Source organism: Triplophysa dalaica, chromosome 1 (genome assembly GCF_015846415.1).
Source record: "Triplophysa dalaica isolate WHDGS20190420 chromosome 1, ASM1584641v1, whole genome shotgun sequence".
Classification (NCBI taxonomy): domain Eukaryota; kingdom Metazoa; phylum Chordata; class Actinopteri; order Cypriniformes; family Nemacheilidae; genus Triplophysa; species Triplophysa dalaica.
Window position 1 is genome coordinate 30,737,282 of NC_079542.1, and position 17,846 is coordinate 30,755,127.

Sequence of the window (17,846 nt, forward strand, 5' to 3'; positions counted from 1 at the left end):
GTTCGGAGAAGCGGTAGAAAATGGATGGATGGATGACTACCATAGTAGGAAAAATGACAATGGTGGTCAAAAGTGCCACAGAACGTTTAACTGTCCTATATTCTTCAAAACGTCTTCTTTGGTGTTCAACAGAACAAAAAATGAATTTTTCCTACTATGGGAGTTTTCATTTTTAGGTGAAGTATCCCTTTAAGTAAAGATCACGTACCATTACAATATTCCCTGTGTTCCCCTCATATCTGCTCAATATAAAAATATAATATGGTGTATTTTTAGTTGGCACTGTTTTTCTATATATGATGAGAAATAAGGGTCAGTAAGGAGGATTGACAGCGTGATGCGATCGCTTTCCTCTCACATATCTACTTTAACATATTTACTTTGTTGTATATTTGTTTTCAGGATATCATGAATCCATTGTGACTTTGTAAAACACAACAGACATCATATGCATGTTTTAATGGTACAATTGTTTCTATGTTGTCTTAAACTATTCATTTCTGGGTGAGTGCTACTAACTTCTAAGGAAAAAAGTAAATTTCGAGTTATTTCTTATAAGTTACCTTTGCCTGCTATTCACTTGTTAAAGAAGTCTTAACTTTATAAAAGGGCAGTATAAAGGGGCATTTTAAGTCAATCAACAGCAATATTTCCTCTCTCAATCAGTAGAATATGTTACACTAATACAGTTATATACATTTTTGGTCATACCGCCCAACCCTACCAAGGACTTCATTTGGTCATCTTTAATGGCGATTTGACCATGCTGTTACCATGTGTCTCATACCGTTTCTTCCATGTTGTTTAAGGGTGTTTGCTGACAGGTGGATGCCGTTGCCCTGGCCTCCAGTCTGTGGAAATTTCAGATCGGGAAGATTTCCGTCTGTACTCATCCTGGCCACCTCCAGCTCTGAAAACACACGCATACACACAAAAGTTATGAAACAAACTTCACAAATGCGAGCAAAAGGAAATGTGAAAACTGCACAATGTGTTGTTCAACAAAATCTGGTGAGGGGTACTTAAATGTAACAAATTATGCAAAAATGTCTAATCTATTATCTTAATCGTTTAACCAACCGAGAAGATAGTGATCAAGATCAATTCGCAGACATTAATACAATTAATACACAAGTGTATGAGAGATGTGCAATCTACTTTTCCCGATGCAGTTTGAGACATTTCTAAAGCTTCTCCCACAGGACTTCAAAAGAAGCTGGCTGAACATCACAACAAAATTAACATTAAACCCACATGGATTTCTTTTCAGCGCCGAATCTCTGGCGAGGTGGAAACCAATGGCTTTCCGCTCTATCGCATTCACATGTTGCCACCGACAGGACAAAAGAGAAAGATTCTCACTCCCAGGAAATACTTTCCAATTTCTCCAGCATTACAGTGAATGGCTTAAACCAGCAAACAGCACTGAGATGCTGTTGTGCCTCCGGAGAAATCAAAGTGGGTTTAAATAGCTCATTAATCGCCCCAAAATCTGCTCACCAGATTATGAGTGTGAGGACAAACAATCACACAAACACACTCCATCTGAAAGAGAAATCTAAATAGAATGCTGCACCTTTTTTGAGACGTATTATATTAAACCAGGGGTGGGAGGATAACGACGGCTTCAGGGTTATTTGGCATACGCTGAACATCCCACACAAACATACACGCTGGCTTTTATTTCCCCAAACAACTGTCTCCTCAGCATCATCTCTGTCATCATGCGGTAATGCCGCTTATCTTCTCTTGTGTTTCCAAATGCCATTGCATTGATGTTCTGTGTCGTTTAATCAAAATTGCCATTGTTCACCTGCCCTTATGTCATTCAAAACACATATGACCTTCTTTCTTCCGTACAACACGAATAAAGTTCAATACACTTTTATTTACAACAAAACCATACTGTGAAATGGGGGATGTAAAACTCAAGGTGGTCCATATGATCCATGACGTCTTTCACTTGATAGCTTTGTGTGAGGATCAAATTAAACGTTACTTTTCACTGAAATACCCTGAATTCGCTTCAATCGTACCGTCTTAAGACGTGACAGAAAACAGTAGCAGTCCCGAGTGATGAGCGAACACGTTTGAGATTTAAAGGCACAATATGTTATTTTCGCCCTGAAGGCCATAAAACAGAGCCTTGCTTTATGATGCTGTTTAGGAGTGTGGAATGATGGGAGATGTTGTCATGACCTCCAATGCTGATGGAAATCACTCCGACGGGACTCAAATCATGTTCAAGGATGACGTAATAAAATATAGTTTTATAATCACTACATTATAAACCAAGCCATCAGAGGGCTTGATAGAAACACGCCTGATGGAATGAAAAGGAATTTCCGTAGATTCAGAAATTGTTGGATGTGGATACCTAGCAAAATGTACAATATATATTGCTTGTGGTTTTGGGATAATTTAATACAAAAAGTGTACATATTATGCCTTTAAGAGAAACTTAACCGCCATTGGCTTTAAAAGACAATCCAACACAATCTCATGGGATTTTGAAACTATTCATTTTATATTCCATTTAATAAATTGTATAATCTCATTCAAACTTTTTTTTACAATTCACGACAAACAAATCCATACAAAATAGGAACCTCATAAAATACTTCTCTTAAGATTATTACTGACATATCACACGACTCGCAGACTAATAATTCGCCTCCTTGTGTCCAGAAGAACGACATGAAGGTGAATAAATAATACCCGAATTTTCATTTCGAGGCGGACTGTTCCTTTAACCAAAGGCTGCATCAACGGGCAAATCAACGGGCCCAGGGGCCAAACAAACCTTATAATGCTGCAAACTAGCACCATCAAACAGGGCCTGAAGGTCTGCTAAAGGTGTCAAATCCCGCAGATTAATCGCCGCACGGTGTGAAGGATATAAAATAACCTCGTAAAAAGTTCTTTGGAGGGACTGCCTCCCTCTGAAAACCAAACTCTGGATCCCTTAATATCGGGTTAAATCTGATGCCAGACACGATAAATTCTGCTTTATTAATTCCCAAAATGCGAGCCATCTCCATGGAGAGATGGCAGACCTACATTCTGGAGTTTCCATGGCAGCCATACCCCCTTAAATCCCTGTGTTTAGGGAAAGAAGATATACTGCCTTGATCCTCACGCACTAACCCCCCCAGAGGAACACGTGGGGAACGATATTTTCACGCTATGCATACGCGAGCTGTTCGAAAAATGTGGCCTTCCGTAAAACGTCTTGTCCGTTCCTCACTGAGTGAGAAATGCTATGACGTTAAATTAAACTGCTAGCTGCAAGATAACTCAGCCGTCCATTAAAATCTGCTTCATTATCATCCAGTCCTGCAATGTCCAAAGTGAACATTACAGTTAAAACCTGTATGACTTTCTTTCTTCTGTTGAACACAAAAGAAGATTTTTTGAAAAATGTCTTAGTGGTCTTGTGTTCATACAATGGAAGTCAATGGGTTTAATGTTGTTTGGTTACCAATGTTCCTAAAAATATCATACAGGTATTGAATGACATGAGGATGAGTAAATGATGAAGTGCACACGCCAAAATCCATTTCTCAAATTTGTGCATCTAATGCTTGAAATACAAATAAAAATGTGCATTTTAAAGGAAACGCAACTCAATGTAAATGCTACTAAACTAGTAAATAGCCACATGAAGACAAACACACAGACGGACATTTTAAAATCATATTATGTTTGATTGACATCATCCAGAGTTATGATCCGTTGGATTTGTGACTTACGAATGTTTTCTGTGTTTTCTTGCACGACGTCAGTTTTCAGCAGATTGTCGGCGAGCACGAACGCGCCCTGCTCTACGGTATCCAACAGCATGGTTGCGGCACGCAGCTGCTCTCCTGTCGAGAGACCCATCCATGCCGCCCGTGCCTGCGGCTGCAGTAGGTTGTTCACCGTTTCCACCATGGCCTGCAGGACAAATCAACGTTAGTGTTCAGAAACGGCAGCAAAGTTACTTCAGTACAACTCCTGTATTTACTCAGAACAGTTTGCAAAATTACACAGACGTTCATGCGCTTGTCACTTTTATCCAAAGTATCATACAGTGCATTGAAGGTATACATTTTAACAAAATGTGTGATCCCTGGGCCACTATACGTAGGTGGTCCGTCATATTGGAACGGTGAAAGCTGGTCCTTTAACACTCAAAATCAACCTGACTGTGTATGATTGTGAAAACATATGTATTGTTGTGTAAACTCAAACATATCTGCCACACTAACACATGACAACAACGAATGGTTATCCCATGTTTCTGGAATTTTAATCCCTGTTGTTTTCACAGCCATGGGTGCGCACTGTAGGACCGTTCAAAAATGTCGGCCACGTCCATGTGCTTGGAGCATTTGAATGCAGCATCTAGTTATATTTATGTCTATGGTCACAATACTACAGAAGATTATTTAAATTTGCATTAATATCGCTAATGTACATCTTATTTCGTTGCAATAAAACCATTAATTCTTTAATGCCACATACATTTTGTATTTCATATTTTTTCTATGACTTCTATACTTCTGTATTTTCCCCCTTGTTTAAAAAAACTGACGTACAGACACAAATACTACCACAAAAAAACTCAGAAATGATTACAGATTTTCTGCCTGTGTTTTCTTGGTCATAGTAGTTTAGGTGCCATCTTAAATATAAACTGACTATTAACTATGAGTTTCACCCAAATAAACTTTTTAAGTACTAAAAACAGCCAATATCCTAGTAATGCTAAAGAGCAGTTCGCACATGCTATTAAGCAATTAGCTAATAAGCAACTTGTAAATAACCAATTAGCATGCTAATAAACAACAAGCGTGAGAATCCAACCCCAAACTAAAGTGCTCGCTTTTTTACACCCTTCCAACACTTCACAACTTATACCTGTAATTTTTCCTCGAAGTGTCTTTTCGCAGGGCTCTGCTCTTAAAGCTTCTCATTCAGGCGAGATCGAAGCGGGCGGTACAGCTGCAGCGGATCAATCAACCTTTTAATAATGTTTAACCTCCGTCATCAAAAGCTCATCATTCTGCCCAATAGCACTACCACCAATTAAACATTTAAAATGCTATGGGCGAAAAATGTGCCCGGAATGCTAATAAGAAGAAATGTGTGCAGCGAAGCGGCTATTAAACGCTGGGAAATTTCAGTTGGCTGGATGGCCATTTAGACAGATATCTGTCTCCGTTGAAGGCAGGAGAAGATGAAACAAGCCGAAGAGGTTTAGGGACCCGACGGCACTCACTCACGTTTAAACTGAAAACTTTCAAGAGCTCTTCCAATTTGAGCACGCTTTGCGGACAAGGCTTAAAATTTACGAAGGGGGAAGACCAAAAAGATCTGTTTTCAATACAAGGCGGCGAGCATTTGAGAAGACAAAAAACCTAAAGCTCTTTGTGGTAAGAGATGTCCAGTATAGTGTGGGATACCTCACAAGGACGACCTCATCCTCGCTGCTGGGGCCTTGATCAATGAACTATGAAAGAGAATATTCTAAGAAAGATAAACGCTGACGAAACAAAAAAGATAAGCCTCTCGCAGGAAAGCTGACTCATTTGTATGGGAATTGAGTGTGTTTATATGAACCCATGCCATTGTGGAGAAAAAAATCATCACACTTCAAATGCTAACTTAAAAGGAGTAGTTTACATACATATTAATTCCCTCCACATGTTCAATTCAATTTCAATTCAAGTTTATTTATATAGCGCTTTTCACAATGTGTATTGTTTCAAAGCAGCTTTACAGGGGCAAACAGGAAAAACAGATAAGTTAGAACACAGCACAGTGCATGGTGTTTATACAACGAGTAAGATCATTCTAATAAATAATATCTAATTTCTAATTAAATAAATAAATGAATGAATGCAGTCTCCCGCTGGAACAGCTGGAACACCTTGAATCCACAGCATTACAGACGCCAAACTTGAAACATTTTACACAAATGTTCAAACTCGCCTCGCCTTTTCGAGACACTAAAAGTAAGAACAGGTTTCAATATCTGAAAGTGCTATTTGAAAGCTGTTGAATGTGCTGAATGAAGACTGATTGTCCAGTAAATAAAAACATTAGAACTATATCTTGTATCAGTTCTGCAAAACATTATTATTTTTTGCTTAATTCTGAGGTAATATGATTTAAAATAACTGTTCATTTCATTCAAGCTCTCCGGTAGCTCAGTGGTTAGAGCATGGCACTAGCAATCCCAAGGTCATGGGTTCGATCCAAAAATCGTCAGAAACAAATGCATAATACAAAAGCGTGTGCAAAAAGCAATAAATGTAAATGTAAGCAGTTTTGTAAATCTTTATTGCTTTCACTACTGTCTTACATATGAAAAGATTTTGGTGACACTATACTTTTCAGTCCATTGACTTCCCTTCAAAAGAATGCAAATGTTTTGACTTGAAACGTGAGCTTCTGCAAAAAAAAAAACGTATTTTGCAACGTTTGTGTAACGTACAGATGTTTGAAATAATATTAACGCATAAAACAAATTTAGCAAAATACAGGTTTAAAACAACAAATACAACTGGAAAAGAGTCTTTACATTGCCTCCAAATATTCGTTGCGAATGCTCGTCGCGCAAACACGCTTTTTTACGCTTCGGCGAGGATGAGCATCTTTTGAAAACTCTAGTGTGGATGGTCAAATTTCTGAAGCAAATCAAATAAATATAACGTAAAATATTAAAGGGGGTCCATTTTTAATGTAAATGCCAATAAATTAATTTATCGTAAATCGTTTTTATAAATACTCACGTATAGGTTCTTGTTAATACGACATATGGGTCACATGACCATAAAACATGGCGGACGCAGTATTTTTCGAGATGTAGTCATACTACTCCCACTCTTACTATATAGAACGTACTATTTTAATAAGTAGGCCTAGGTACTTATTCCAATTCAGTCACAGTATGCGATTTCGGACGCGGCAACTGTTTCTAGACATCGCGAGAGATTTCAGTGGGAGAGACTAAACAGATCCATATAACAAACGCATTAATCTACTCTTGCTTCAGGTAGAAACTTTGAAATGTTCTGTCCGTGGACCATCGCTGAGCTGTGTAATCCGCCACAGTGCTAAACCTGATCAGACAGGAAGTTCAGACTGAGCTGAACTGGTCCACTCTGGTCTGTTTCACGGCTTACACGGGTCTGATCCTCCCAAATCCCGGGCCAACTCGAGCAGCTTACGGCCTGACCCCAGATCAAACCCCCGCGGAGAACAAAAGAAGATTACAGACTGATCTCAGGTCAGGTTCTCTGAGCTCAGGGGAAACCTAATAGTGCCAAAATACGCCAAATGCTCTTTAATTCACTTCAGTACATAAATCATAATGAATGGTGTGATGCGCAACCCGACAAATATTCATCTATAAAACATTCGGTGCTGATAGCGGCTTCACAAATGATTTAAACGTCTCAATTATAGGTGGTGCATGCAAATGAGAAGAACACATACGTAATGAGAGAAAGAGAGACAGCATCATGTGTGCAGCGGATTTAAAGCATTATGGGAGATGAATGATTAAGCTCGATGTTCTACACAAACTTATAGCAGAAGAACATGACTTAACATGCCAAACAAACGAAAGCAGGAAGATTATTTCAGTTAATACAAATGATAGAACGTTGTATTTATCTGAAAAGAAGTTACATTATTAGTATGAAAATTAAGTAAAAATCCCCCTCCCCATCTCATAGTAGCACAATTCAAACAATCCTCATTACATTAAAAAACAAAATCACCGCAAAACATCAGAAGTATTTTTTTATTCATGTATAATCACTGAAAGTGCTTAAAATTGTACTTCACAAACGCACATTGCAACTCGTGTTTTATTTCTTTCGCAAATTAAATTCAGTTTTTTTGTCTAGGGGGGCTCTTCTCATACATACTGATGGCATCCACATTATAACTGTGCGTGTGGAGCCGATCGCTCTGATAGTTCAGCTAGGAAGAAAAATTCTGATTCCTTTTTAATACACACTGCAATTATAATACAAAATGTTTCATACTGGTGGTGCGCATACAGATAGCCACAGAGCCCACCTTTCACGTTTTTAAAGACATGCTGAGAGAAAAAGAGGAAAATAAACCCCTTTGAGAAATCCGGTGTTTGTAATTGATTCTGTCACACAGACGGCACTAGCAATCTCTCTCTCTCTCTCTCTCTCTCTCTCTTGTACAGTGTCAGATTGGGTCTTTACGTGTTCACATAAACGGTCACTTTCATTTTTAAAGCATCACTAATCTCTGAATTTCTGTTGGAGTCTCACTGGGGTCACGTCAGTCACCGCTGATGATCTGACACAAAACCATCCTGTGATGTCCCAAAATGCCCTGCAGAAACAAGACGCATGTTATCAATCCTTGTTGAGCTGTGACACACACGATCACCAAACGCTCCTGCGATTCTCGGGATGTTAGAGACATTCTGTTCAGAGTGTTCAAGTGTGATCATGTTTTCCTGTGTAGTTCGTGTTGGATATCACGTTTGTTTGACGTATATTTCTGAACTTATACTAAACCGTATACTTCTGCAGTTACACCTGCTATGCTTTCTTTATTTTTCTATTATTATCTATTTGTGGTCTATCGTCCTTTTAATAAAGCTATTAATTTAAAGAAATGTGAACTAAATAGTTTTTTTCATGTAGAGAAAACTTTCATGTTTACATATTTTTTATCATTGCACAATTGAATTCATTAACATAGAAGTTTAATTTGTTTCATAAACTTTTATAATGCCTACATTATTTGCATTTTGTGTTTTTAAGGTGAATAAAAGAAAAAAAAATCCTATGTATTTCATCATTGAGGGTTTCTTTAAAAAAAGTCTAAAATCTTGCCTCGTCTTGTTCTCGTCTCATGGGATAAGTATCTCGTCACACCCCTAGTGTTTAAGTTTGATGACCGCATTTACCAACAGGTCTAAGTCTTAAAACGTTTGTTCACACAAGCATTTACAGTTTCTGCAGTAGCTAAAGCCCTCTGAAGCTTTGGCTGATTGTTTTACACAACAACAGTATTTGGGGGGCAAAAAAAACAATCTATTAAATTTCCAAGTGCACATTTTTAAACAATACTAATAAACAGCAAAATGTAAATCTGTGTAAACACCTTTACTCTTTCCAACATTGCTTTTACACTTTTCAGCTTGTCAAATGTCTCATTAAATGTCTCATCAGTAAAATCGAAAAAACTTTATCTAGTCCGACCACAGCATTATATAGATTCCTCCAAACCACTAAAACCTTGTTCCTTTAAAACAACAACTGATGCGCTTCAGTTTGTTTTGGGTCATTTATTGACTGTGAAAAGGCATCAATAGTTTAACTTTAAACATCCAACCACTTTCTACTTCACAAACACGTCTCTACCCATAATGCACTAGAAGATTTTCTCTTCTGTAGAAACTGCAAAATAAAATCTATTCCCAACTTGGGATCAGGTCAGATATTGATCCATCCCTGTTATTAATAAGTCAAACGCAGCGCCGGTGCACAAAACAAAAACGTCTAAAAATCTCACAAAGTTCAGCTCTCAGTGGCAATACGCAGGTCCTCGTATTGAACATGACTGTCTTCTCCAAAGTAGACCACTGATCATGAAAGCAAATCCATCGATTTATACTCCCAGAGTTACAAAGCAGATTCTTTTCTTTTCATTCTTTTTCATGGAATAATGAAGACAAGATTCTTGTTGAAGAACGTAACATATTAAGAGTTTCAATCATGAAAACTTTCAAATCATGAAAACACATGCAAACATGTGTTCCCGCACATGTCTCATGACATCACATCATTTGGTCACATCTGTATCATTAACTTCAGTACGACTGTGAGTACATGTGACAGATTTTTACCACCGTAGCTAAGAAACCACAGAGGAGAAAGTGCCAGCTTCAATGTTGTACTTAGTCTGATTAATTATAAAAGAAAATTGCAAGGACAACACTTAAAAAATTAGCACAGTCAGAGCGATTCAAGCGTGAAATGCCTCTTGTCTTTCAAGTGCTTTAACAAGTACTGAGTCAGTGGACTTACGTGGCAACTCACGTCACCTAACCTCGCTCACACCGATAACACAGCGTGAATGAGGAAAGGAGCAGGTTGCGTTCTTGGATTTAAAAGCAGCTGGATGCTGAACAACCTGACTAGCGGAACAAGTTGAACTTATTTTTACCTCACTGTGTTACAGAAGGTTGAAGACCTCCAACATTGTCTGAACAAACTGAACTGATTCATTTAGGTCAAAATAAAGAAAAGATAAATTGTTATTTAATTGATGTCAGAAACATCAGATTTTCATAAAGACATAACCGTTAAGCATAACCGATCGGTTAAGATAGTCATGGTTCAACAATTAAGTGCATGCTAGGAAGGGTGAGAATCACATTACCCAACTGGGATTGGGATAAAGCTAAAGCCCAAAGCTGCAGGCAATTGATGATCTGTGACCAGCTGTGCTTTTCCTTAAACCTCTCAAAAAATTCTGAAACAAAGGTACGGCATAACTGTTATTTGAAAAACTTACACTAAACAAAAACAATAAATATTGCCTTTGCCTTAAATTAAGATTAAGTTAAAGCACTATAATCCTAACTAAATTAAATAGTAATTAATAGTAATAAAAAATAGACCAAAAATTAAAATGAAAACTGACCTAGAGCTACAACTAAACAACTAAACATCAAAAGATAAGCAAAGCTGGTCTCATGTGAGCTGCTAATGCGAAATGATGGGTAATAAACTGAGGCCATGAACAAATATAATTCTCCCACTTTAGTAGAAATGTTCAGGGCTCTGTCTTGTAAAGACCCCAATGTAGAAACGTTCTGCTTTAATTTATATTATTACTCGACCCACAAATTTCCAAAGGTTAATTTTCAAAAGATGACATGCTGAGTATGTGGCTTCAACACTGTATTCTTAGAAATTATTTCTAGAAATGTCCATTTATTTCATTTAGGCAAAAAAAAACGTCTGAGAGGGTCTGGAGTATAGTGGCCCATTTGCAAAGATTCAGTTTGGTCAAGGCCTCAGATGAAAACAGCACGACCTTACACCAACATGAGAAACATGAACCGCGTACAAATGAGGAGAAATGCACAATCTTATGGGCTTGCAAAATGAGGATGACAGCGACTTAATAAGAAGAAAGAAATACCTGAACAAAATATCGACACGATCGCTCCCTTTTCTGCAGCTGAAAACCCGAATAAAATGACACGTCAATTTAAAATCTAACATACAATATGACAATATAAAAAGCACATCAGAAAGCTTATAGGATTGCAAAATACATCCTTCTTAAACTCTGAGAACAAGCCAAATTCACTTAATGCATATATGCAAAACTTAGAACCTATTACGGCGACCTATGACAATATTTAAAGCTGACTTTGAGATGTATTCAAACTGGAACCTATGACCAGTCATGCTGGTATATTCAGAACAACTATTCCATTCCACACACACACACACACACACGTACACACACAGACAGCCTCGCAGTCTTTCATATTTCAACAGAGAGGCAGAGTCTTTTTAATCTGGTCCAAGTCGCCGGAATGGGGCTTCGGTTTGACGGGTTGTGATTGTGGTCATGATTGCGTGCTTGTGCATTAACGTGCAAACTCTTCTCGGTCACCGCAGGAGCAGAGAGCAGCAGGAGGCACGCTGACAAACGCCTGCGTGTGTGTGTACTCCATGAATTATTGAATCTGGGAGAGGAAGAGCGAGGGATAGGAACAGATAAAAATAAATAGCGGGTTGGTCCTTTGTCCTTTCGCTGGTGCTGATGGAATGCTAATGCGGGGTGACGGCGGCCATCTTTAGAAGCACCTGTCCCAGTTTGCACCACACCTGCAGCTCAAGCGCATTACGCTCGCTCTTTAGCGCCTCCTGTTAGCGCCTCTTCAGGATTCCTGATCTTTAAAATGTCTTGATCTTGTAGTTTCTGGTCTCAATCCTCTCCGTCTGTTGCCTGAGCCTGCTTTCGCACTATCAAAGGAATCCATCACTCGTTTCGGTTGGCTGGCAGAGAGTGTCCTGAGCTAACCGTGATGGTGTCATTTGCAAGATGCCTGGGATTTCTTCGCTTGAAATCCGCTTTGATCGCCATTGATCAAGCTGGACCGGCTAATGCGCACTTGCGTTCCCGGAGATGCCTCATTAAAAAGACGTGATTGGCCCTTTTAATTCAAAGGCAGGGTTCATACAGTCATCATGTTTTGGGTTCCCATCTCCCTTATGAGAGACATGTCTTCTCCTTACACCATTTCTGGCGTCAGCCGAGTCCCTCGTGTGCTATTTCTGTGCCATTAAAAAAACTCCTGCCATAATGGAGCTTTTAAGTCAGTCCCTTATGAGAGTCTGTGATGGTTAGAAGGCAGTTGTGAAAAGAAGCTCATGAAGTTTTAACAGAGCATATATGTTGCACGTATTGAAGATGATGCCGTCTGTCTAAAGCTACTCTACTCTATACTTAATGCATATTATAATATTTTAATTGTGACAAAATCTGTCAAACTGCTCATTGAATAACAAAAATATTTAAGCTTTAATATTATTTACCAAAAACATTTTTAATTAGGGATCTAAAGATTCTCTTAGCTTTTGAAGCGATGCGATTCATAATACTGATCTCACGATACGATTCATTCAAAAAAAAATGTTGAAATTAGACTTGAATCATCAGATATTATAAAACATTTTCCACCGGCTTAAAGGGAATCGTTACATCCCCGTTTCTAATAAAAATATAATTGATCACAATATTATTTTCCGCATACTAAACATTTAGCTGTGTCCAAAGTTTAAGCGCATCTCCGTAATTGTATATATTTTTTTAACCTACAATACCTTCCTTGTCAACAGGAAGTAAATTATTTCTGAAGCAAACAATAGGGCAAATTTTTTTGCCATTCAATTGCTAATGTGTACAAGTGATGAGCACTAGAACCTGACAGCCGAAATCACTTCATCTCGCCCCCACTCCAGCTCTCCGAGAACTTCAAGTAGTCAAAATAATCACAGTGCACATTTCTCACGTAGACGGTTATTTTAGAGACAGCAGGAGAGCACATGTGTGTAGACTGACATCTGCTGCCAACCGTCTGATTCGGGCCTTTGTTCTGTAGGGCGTCTGATCTGAACGTCCACGTACGATAGAAAAGACAAACGATACACGGGTCTGGAGGAAACAGCGTCAAACAGACCTCTTTAACTCCACACAAACTTTAATATCCGCTGTGATTATTCATCCTTTATAATGTACTCCGAGCGAGTTATAAAATCCTCGGCACGGCGAGAGAGTTTTGCTCTGCGAGTATTTTTAAACAGACGTCTGACTGTGAGGAGGCACACGGGGATCATTCATTCCGACGAAGCGGACATCATTAAAAAAACACCCACTGCTCACCTACACCATGTTCTTCATATGGAGGAACTTTCTCATTTATTCTTTATGCCAATTTTGTTATTTTCTGAGAACAGTGTAGGGTTTTAATCTCAAGACAGCATGACCGCAGAGCATTCGGACTGTCTAAAAAAAACTGCAAAGAAAATAGAAAAGCTTTTATAAATCAGCAGACTCCAATGGCTGGGTTTTAGTTGTTATCAGTCAGTCAGAAACAATGTCATGTTTGCAAGGTACTTGGTTAATACAATGAAAGATGATCATTGTATCAGAAGATCATTGTGTAAGATCATTAAGAAGTGCCTCCGTGGTTTTGATGCAAGTCAATTTGGGTCCATTGTTGTTTGGTTACCAACGTTCTTCAAAATATCTTCTATCGTGCTCTGGAGAAGAAAGAAAGTCATACAGGGTTTGGGAATGTGAGGTAAGCAGTACCTTATTGAGGCTCCGGGCGGCGCTGTCCTTTCCACCAGGCGTTAGATTCCTAAGTTGGATGTCGAGCAGGTCGATGAGATGACCCATGGCCCTCACTGTGTAGGTGATGTCACCCGCGTGCATGTGGCCCTTAGTCTGTTCAGACAGCTCTCGAGAAATTATGGCAGCAGGCTCACCCGCTCGAATCTGAAAACACACACACGCACACTTAGATGACCACATCTATCCCGTAAGCCTATACATTAAAACAGTGCAGTGAATCCAACCCATGACAATGCACAAACTCTATATGCTTAAACAACTGCTATTGGAATATTCCTCTTTACAAATCTGGACTGGTGCCTTGACGTTATCCAGTAAATTGTTCTGATAAGACTTTAAACAACTTTACCAAACGCTCTTTCCATGCACCTTTCGTTGGGCTGAGCTGAAATTCCTGAACCACATTCACTATGTTTAAATGACACATCACATTTACCTAAAGCCATAAAATGTTACGCAGAGACTCAAAAGTGTTTTACATTCAGTTTATTTACCCAAATCTGTCTAAAAGAATAGATTCATTTAAAGGAGTTCTGACTTTAGAAGAAAAGTCAAAGAAAACGTTTGCATTTTGTTTTTGATTACTTGCGACAGAGTTATAGTATTTCTTTTCTCAGTTTTATTAATATTTGGAATAAGTGATTCTGTTTACAGTATATTACTTATGTTTTAAATAGTGGTGGGCCGTTAACGCAGTGAGACTCTTATCGCGCGATAAAAAAAATGTCGCCGTTAATCTATTCTCAAAGTTGGGTTGGGAGCTGGGTCTATACTACGCAAGCTATGATGACTTTCACCTAGATATTTTAGCGCGGATGTATACCAGATTAACTGCACTGTACGGGGCGAGAACAAGATTTTTCAACTCGCGTGATTCGCGTCATTCGCGGAAGCAGAAGCCGCCTCATCATCTCATAACCAGGGCTTCATTCGCGTCCTTAGCGCCGCCTCATCATCTCATAACCAGGGCTTCATTCGCGTCCTTAGCGCCGCCTCATCATCTCATAACCAGGGCTTCATTCGCGTCCTTAGCGCCGCCTCATCATCTCATAACCAGGGCTTCATTCGCGCGATTCGCGCAGCAAGTAGGTCTATTGGCTCTTTGCATTAACATATAAATCACTCGCGCTTGACACGCCATTCGCGTTTGGTCTGAACACAACATAACGTTACTGTGAAATTACCACATCAAACGTGACGTGCTAACATGGATGCAGCTATGAAGCCGCCGGGTTTGCTTCAGGGAATATTAATTTTTAAGAAGCTTCCCAATAGAAACATCGACAAGACTAAGGTTGTTTGCACCTTGTGCAATGCGGAATTGGTTTAAAAAAAAACACTTTCTCTCAACAGGTAGTGGTCTAGCTTTAGTTGAAGCCAGTAACTTTGTATTGAGATCTAATGTATTATGGCTCCTGTATGACATATCGCTTGTTGCTCCCTCACTCTTTGTAAGTCGCTTTGGATAAAAGCGTCTGCTAAATGACTAAATGTAAATGTACTGTAGGAGCTCTTCCAGTCTCAAGTACCACCTAAACGGAAATCATCCCTTAGCTAATGCGGAAGTAAACACAAATTCATCTTATTGAACATAATTTAATTTTCATCACCAATTATCATAGTAGAACAGCTTTCTCAAGCAGTTTGTGATGCATTTTGGAAACAGGAGATGAGCCCCTGGTCTAATGCGCCACCTGGCTTGAGAAACCCGTTCTCAAAGACTTACTTTTAGTCATTATTTGGGTAGCACACATATTCTGAATGCCTTCGGCAGAATTCAAATGAGCCATTTTAATCTAGATTAATCTAGATTAATCTTGGAATTAATCTAGATTAATCTAGATTAAAAAAAATAATCTATGCCCACCACTAGTTTTAAAATATACAAAAAACATGATTATATTCAGTTAAAAGTAATGTTGTGTTGCAGTTCCCAAACGTTGGAGACTGTGTGTACTCTGGAAGCCAATCATTGGCATAGATTCTGGGAGTGCCCAGTGATAAAACCCTTTTGGTTAGAGATTCATAAAGCTGTGGAAAACATATTTAATATTTAAGATTCTTAGGAAAGGTTGATATTCAGGCAGGATGACCGGATGAATATTTATTTGGTATCCTCTGGTAAAAAAGCGCTCAGAAGGGATATGTTGCTTCCTGAACCCCCCACAATACAAGAGTGGATGGATATTGTAAATTACATTTATGTTATGGAAAGAATTACCTTCAGAAAAAAATGTATTCCTTCAATTCTGCTCCAAGTGGGTAGGATATCTAAGGCATATATGGTTATCGTCCCAATCAACTGGTTGCTACTGGAAAAGCTACACTATTTTTGAGAAGTCATGTCAAAAACAGCACGTTGGTTTCTCAGTGAAGAATTTAATGAAACACTCCTCCGGCGAGAGAATGAAGTGTTTATTTGCTAATGCAAGGTGAGAAATGCACGACAACTGAAGATGTTGTTGACACTCCTGCTGCCTGCTGCCTTTTTCACTCCCTTTACATTCTGAAGGAAAAGTTCAGCAGAGAATGAAATTCTGTCACTGTTTACTCGCCCTCGTGTCAAAGCCGTATGTTGTTATTCGGTGTAACACAGACAGAGACATTCTGAAAAGCATTTCTGCAGCTCTTACCTACGATGACCATGTCAGTCAAGCTCAGAAAAACCTATTTATAGGAAACAATGTCCGAATTGTAATTTTATTGTAGAAAACATGATGAAAAAATTTCATTTGGGGTGAACAAATCCCTTTTACTGCCATAGTAGGGAAAATAAATACTATGGGGATGAGATCTGTTTGGTAACTGACATTCTTCCAAATATCTTCTTTTGTGTTTAGCAGAACAATCTGAGGGTGAGTAATTGATGACAGATTATATTTTTTGAGTGAACTTGATATCTCAACATATTTTATATTCCAGAGCGGATTAGAACAGGAAGGATGTTAATCTACATCTTCCTCAGACATCCACAAGCCTCTGAGAGGCCTCCAGTCAAGCCTTTGGTCAGGAGTCCAGATAAAATCCTATTCTTTAGCAATATTTTTGCTTTCTGCTTGTTAGGTTTATAATTCCCTGTAAAATTAAAATATTTCTTTAAATATCAAACCATCAAACCTAGCATTAAATCACGCCTCATAGAGATTTACTGTAAAATCTTTTCATTTTTTAAATGTTTTCAATTTGGATTATCACGTCCAAAGTAATTGTACTGACAGGCACACCCACCTTACTTGCGTATACATTTGGGCGGTCTTATAGACTGTTCCCACCAAACATGACTTGTGCGAATATATTGCGCTTTTAGTGCCTGCTTGGACGCTTGAACATTTTGTGTTTACTCGCTTCATTCACGCTTGAAATTCACTTCACAACAGACGCAAATTTGTGTCTGGGAGGGGCTTCTGCCAGGCGGCTCCAGTCTGTATATATATATCGCTCAAATTGAGAAAAGAGCGTTTTTTACAATTTACCAGATTGTCTGACCTCTTCACTCACTTTCTTCCAAGCAAGATCCTTTTCGATATCTGTTTCGATATCTTGAAATCGCTTGTGCTTAACGCTTGATTCTAGTTTAGGTGGGAACACACGGTAAGTCAAATCATACTGGGGTGTTTCAGGCAGGTCTTGGTTAGCGTTTGCTTTTAGATCGAATGCATCTTTTGTTCCTACACTTTAATTTTTGCAATTTTAAGTGTGTAATACATGCATTGGCAACTTATAACACACCAAATACACAGAAAAACACATATTCGCGCCATATGACCCCTTTAAGATCTATGTTCCTAAACATAGGAACTGAATAGCCTATATAATCACCAAATAATTTAAGTGGAGAGAGTGATTTTAAGACCTTGTCTATTGGAAAATCTGTTTTCATAATAAACTGCGTGGTGAGTTATTTATTTTGTGACTTAAGT

The 17,846-nt window shown here is 38.6% G+C and overlaps 1 protein-coding gene across 12 annotated transcripts in view; it reads right to left on the minus strand.

Annotated features, from left to right (window-relative positions):
- LOC130417724 (adhesion G protein-coupled receptor L3-like) overlaps nucleotides 1-17,846 on the minus strand; it is a 200,379-nt gene that overhangs the window by 34,249 nt on the left and 148,284 nt on the right. For 9 of the 12 annotated variants that reach the window (XM_056743459.1, XM_056743492.1, XM_056743477.1 and 6 more), the window contains 4 exons: nucleotides 13,885-14,070; nucleotides 11,197-11,235; nucleotides 3,753-3,936; nucleotides 788-910 (listed from right to left, as the gene is read on the minus strand). In XM_056743459.1, the coding sequence (XP_056599437.1) occupies nucleotides 788-910; nucleotides 3,753-3,936; nucleotides 11,197-11,235; nucleotides 13,885-14,070 (532 nt within the window). The remainder of the gene's footprint in view (nucleotides 1-787; nucleotides 911-3,752; nucleotides 3,937-11,196; nucleotides 11,236-13,884; nucleotides 14,071-17,846) is intronic. The other 3 variants (XM_056743545.1, XM_056743500.1, XM_056743470.1) reach the window with 1 other exon arrangement.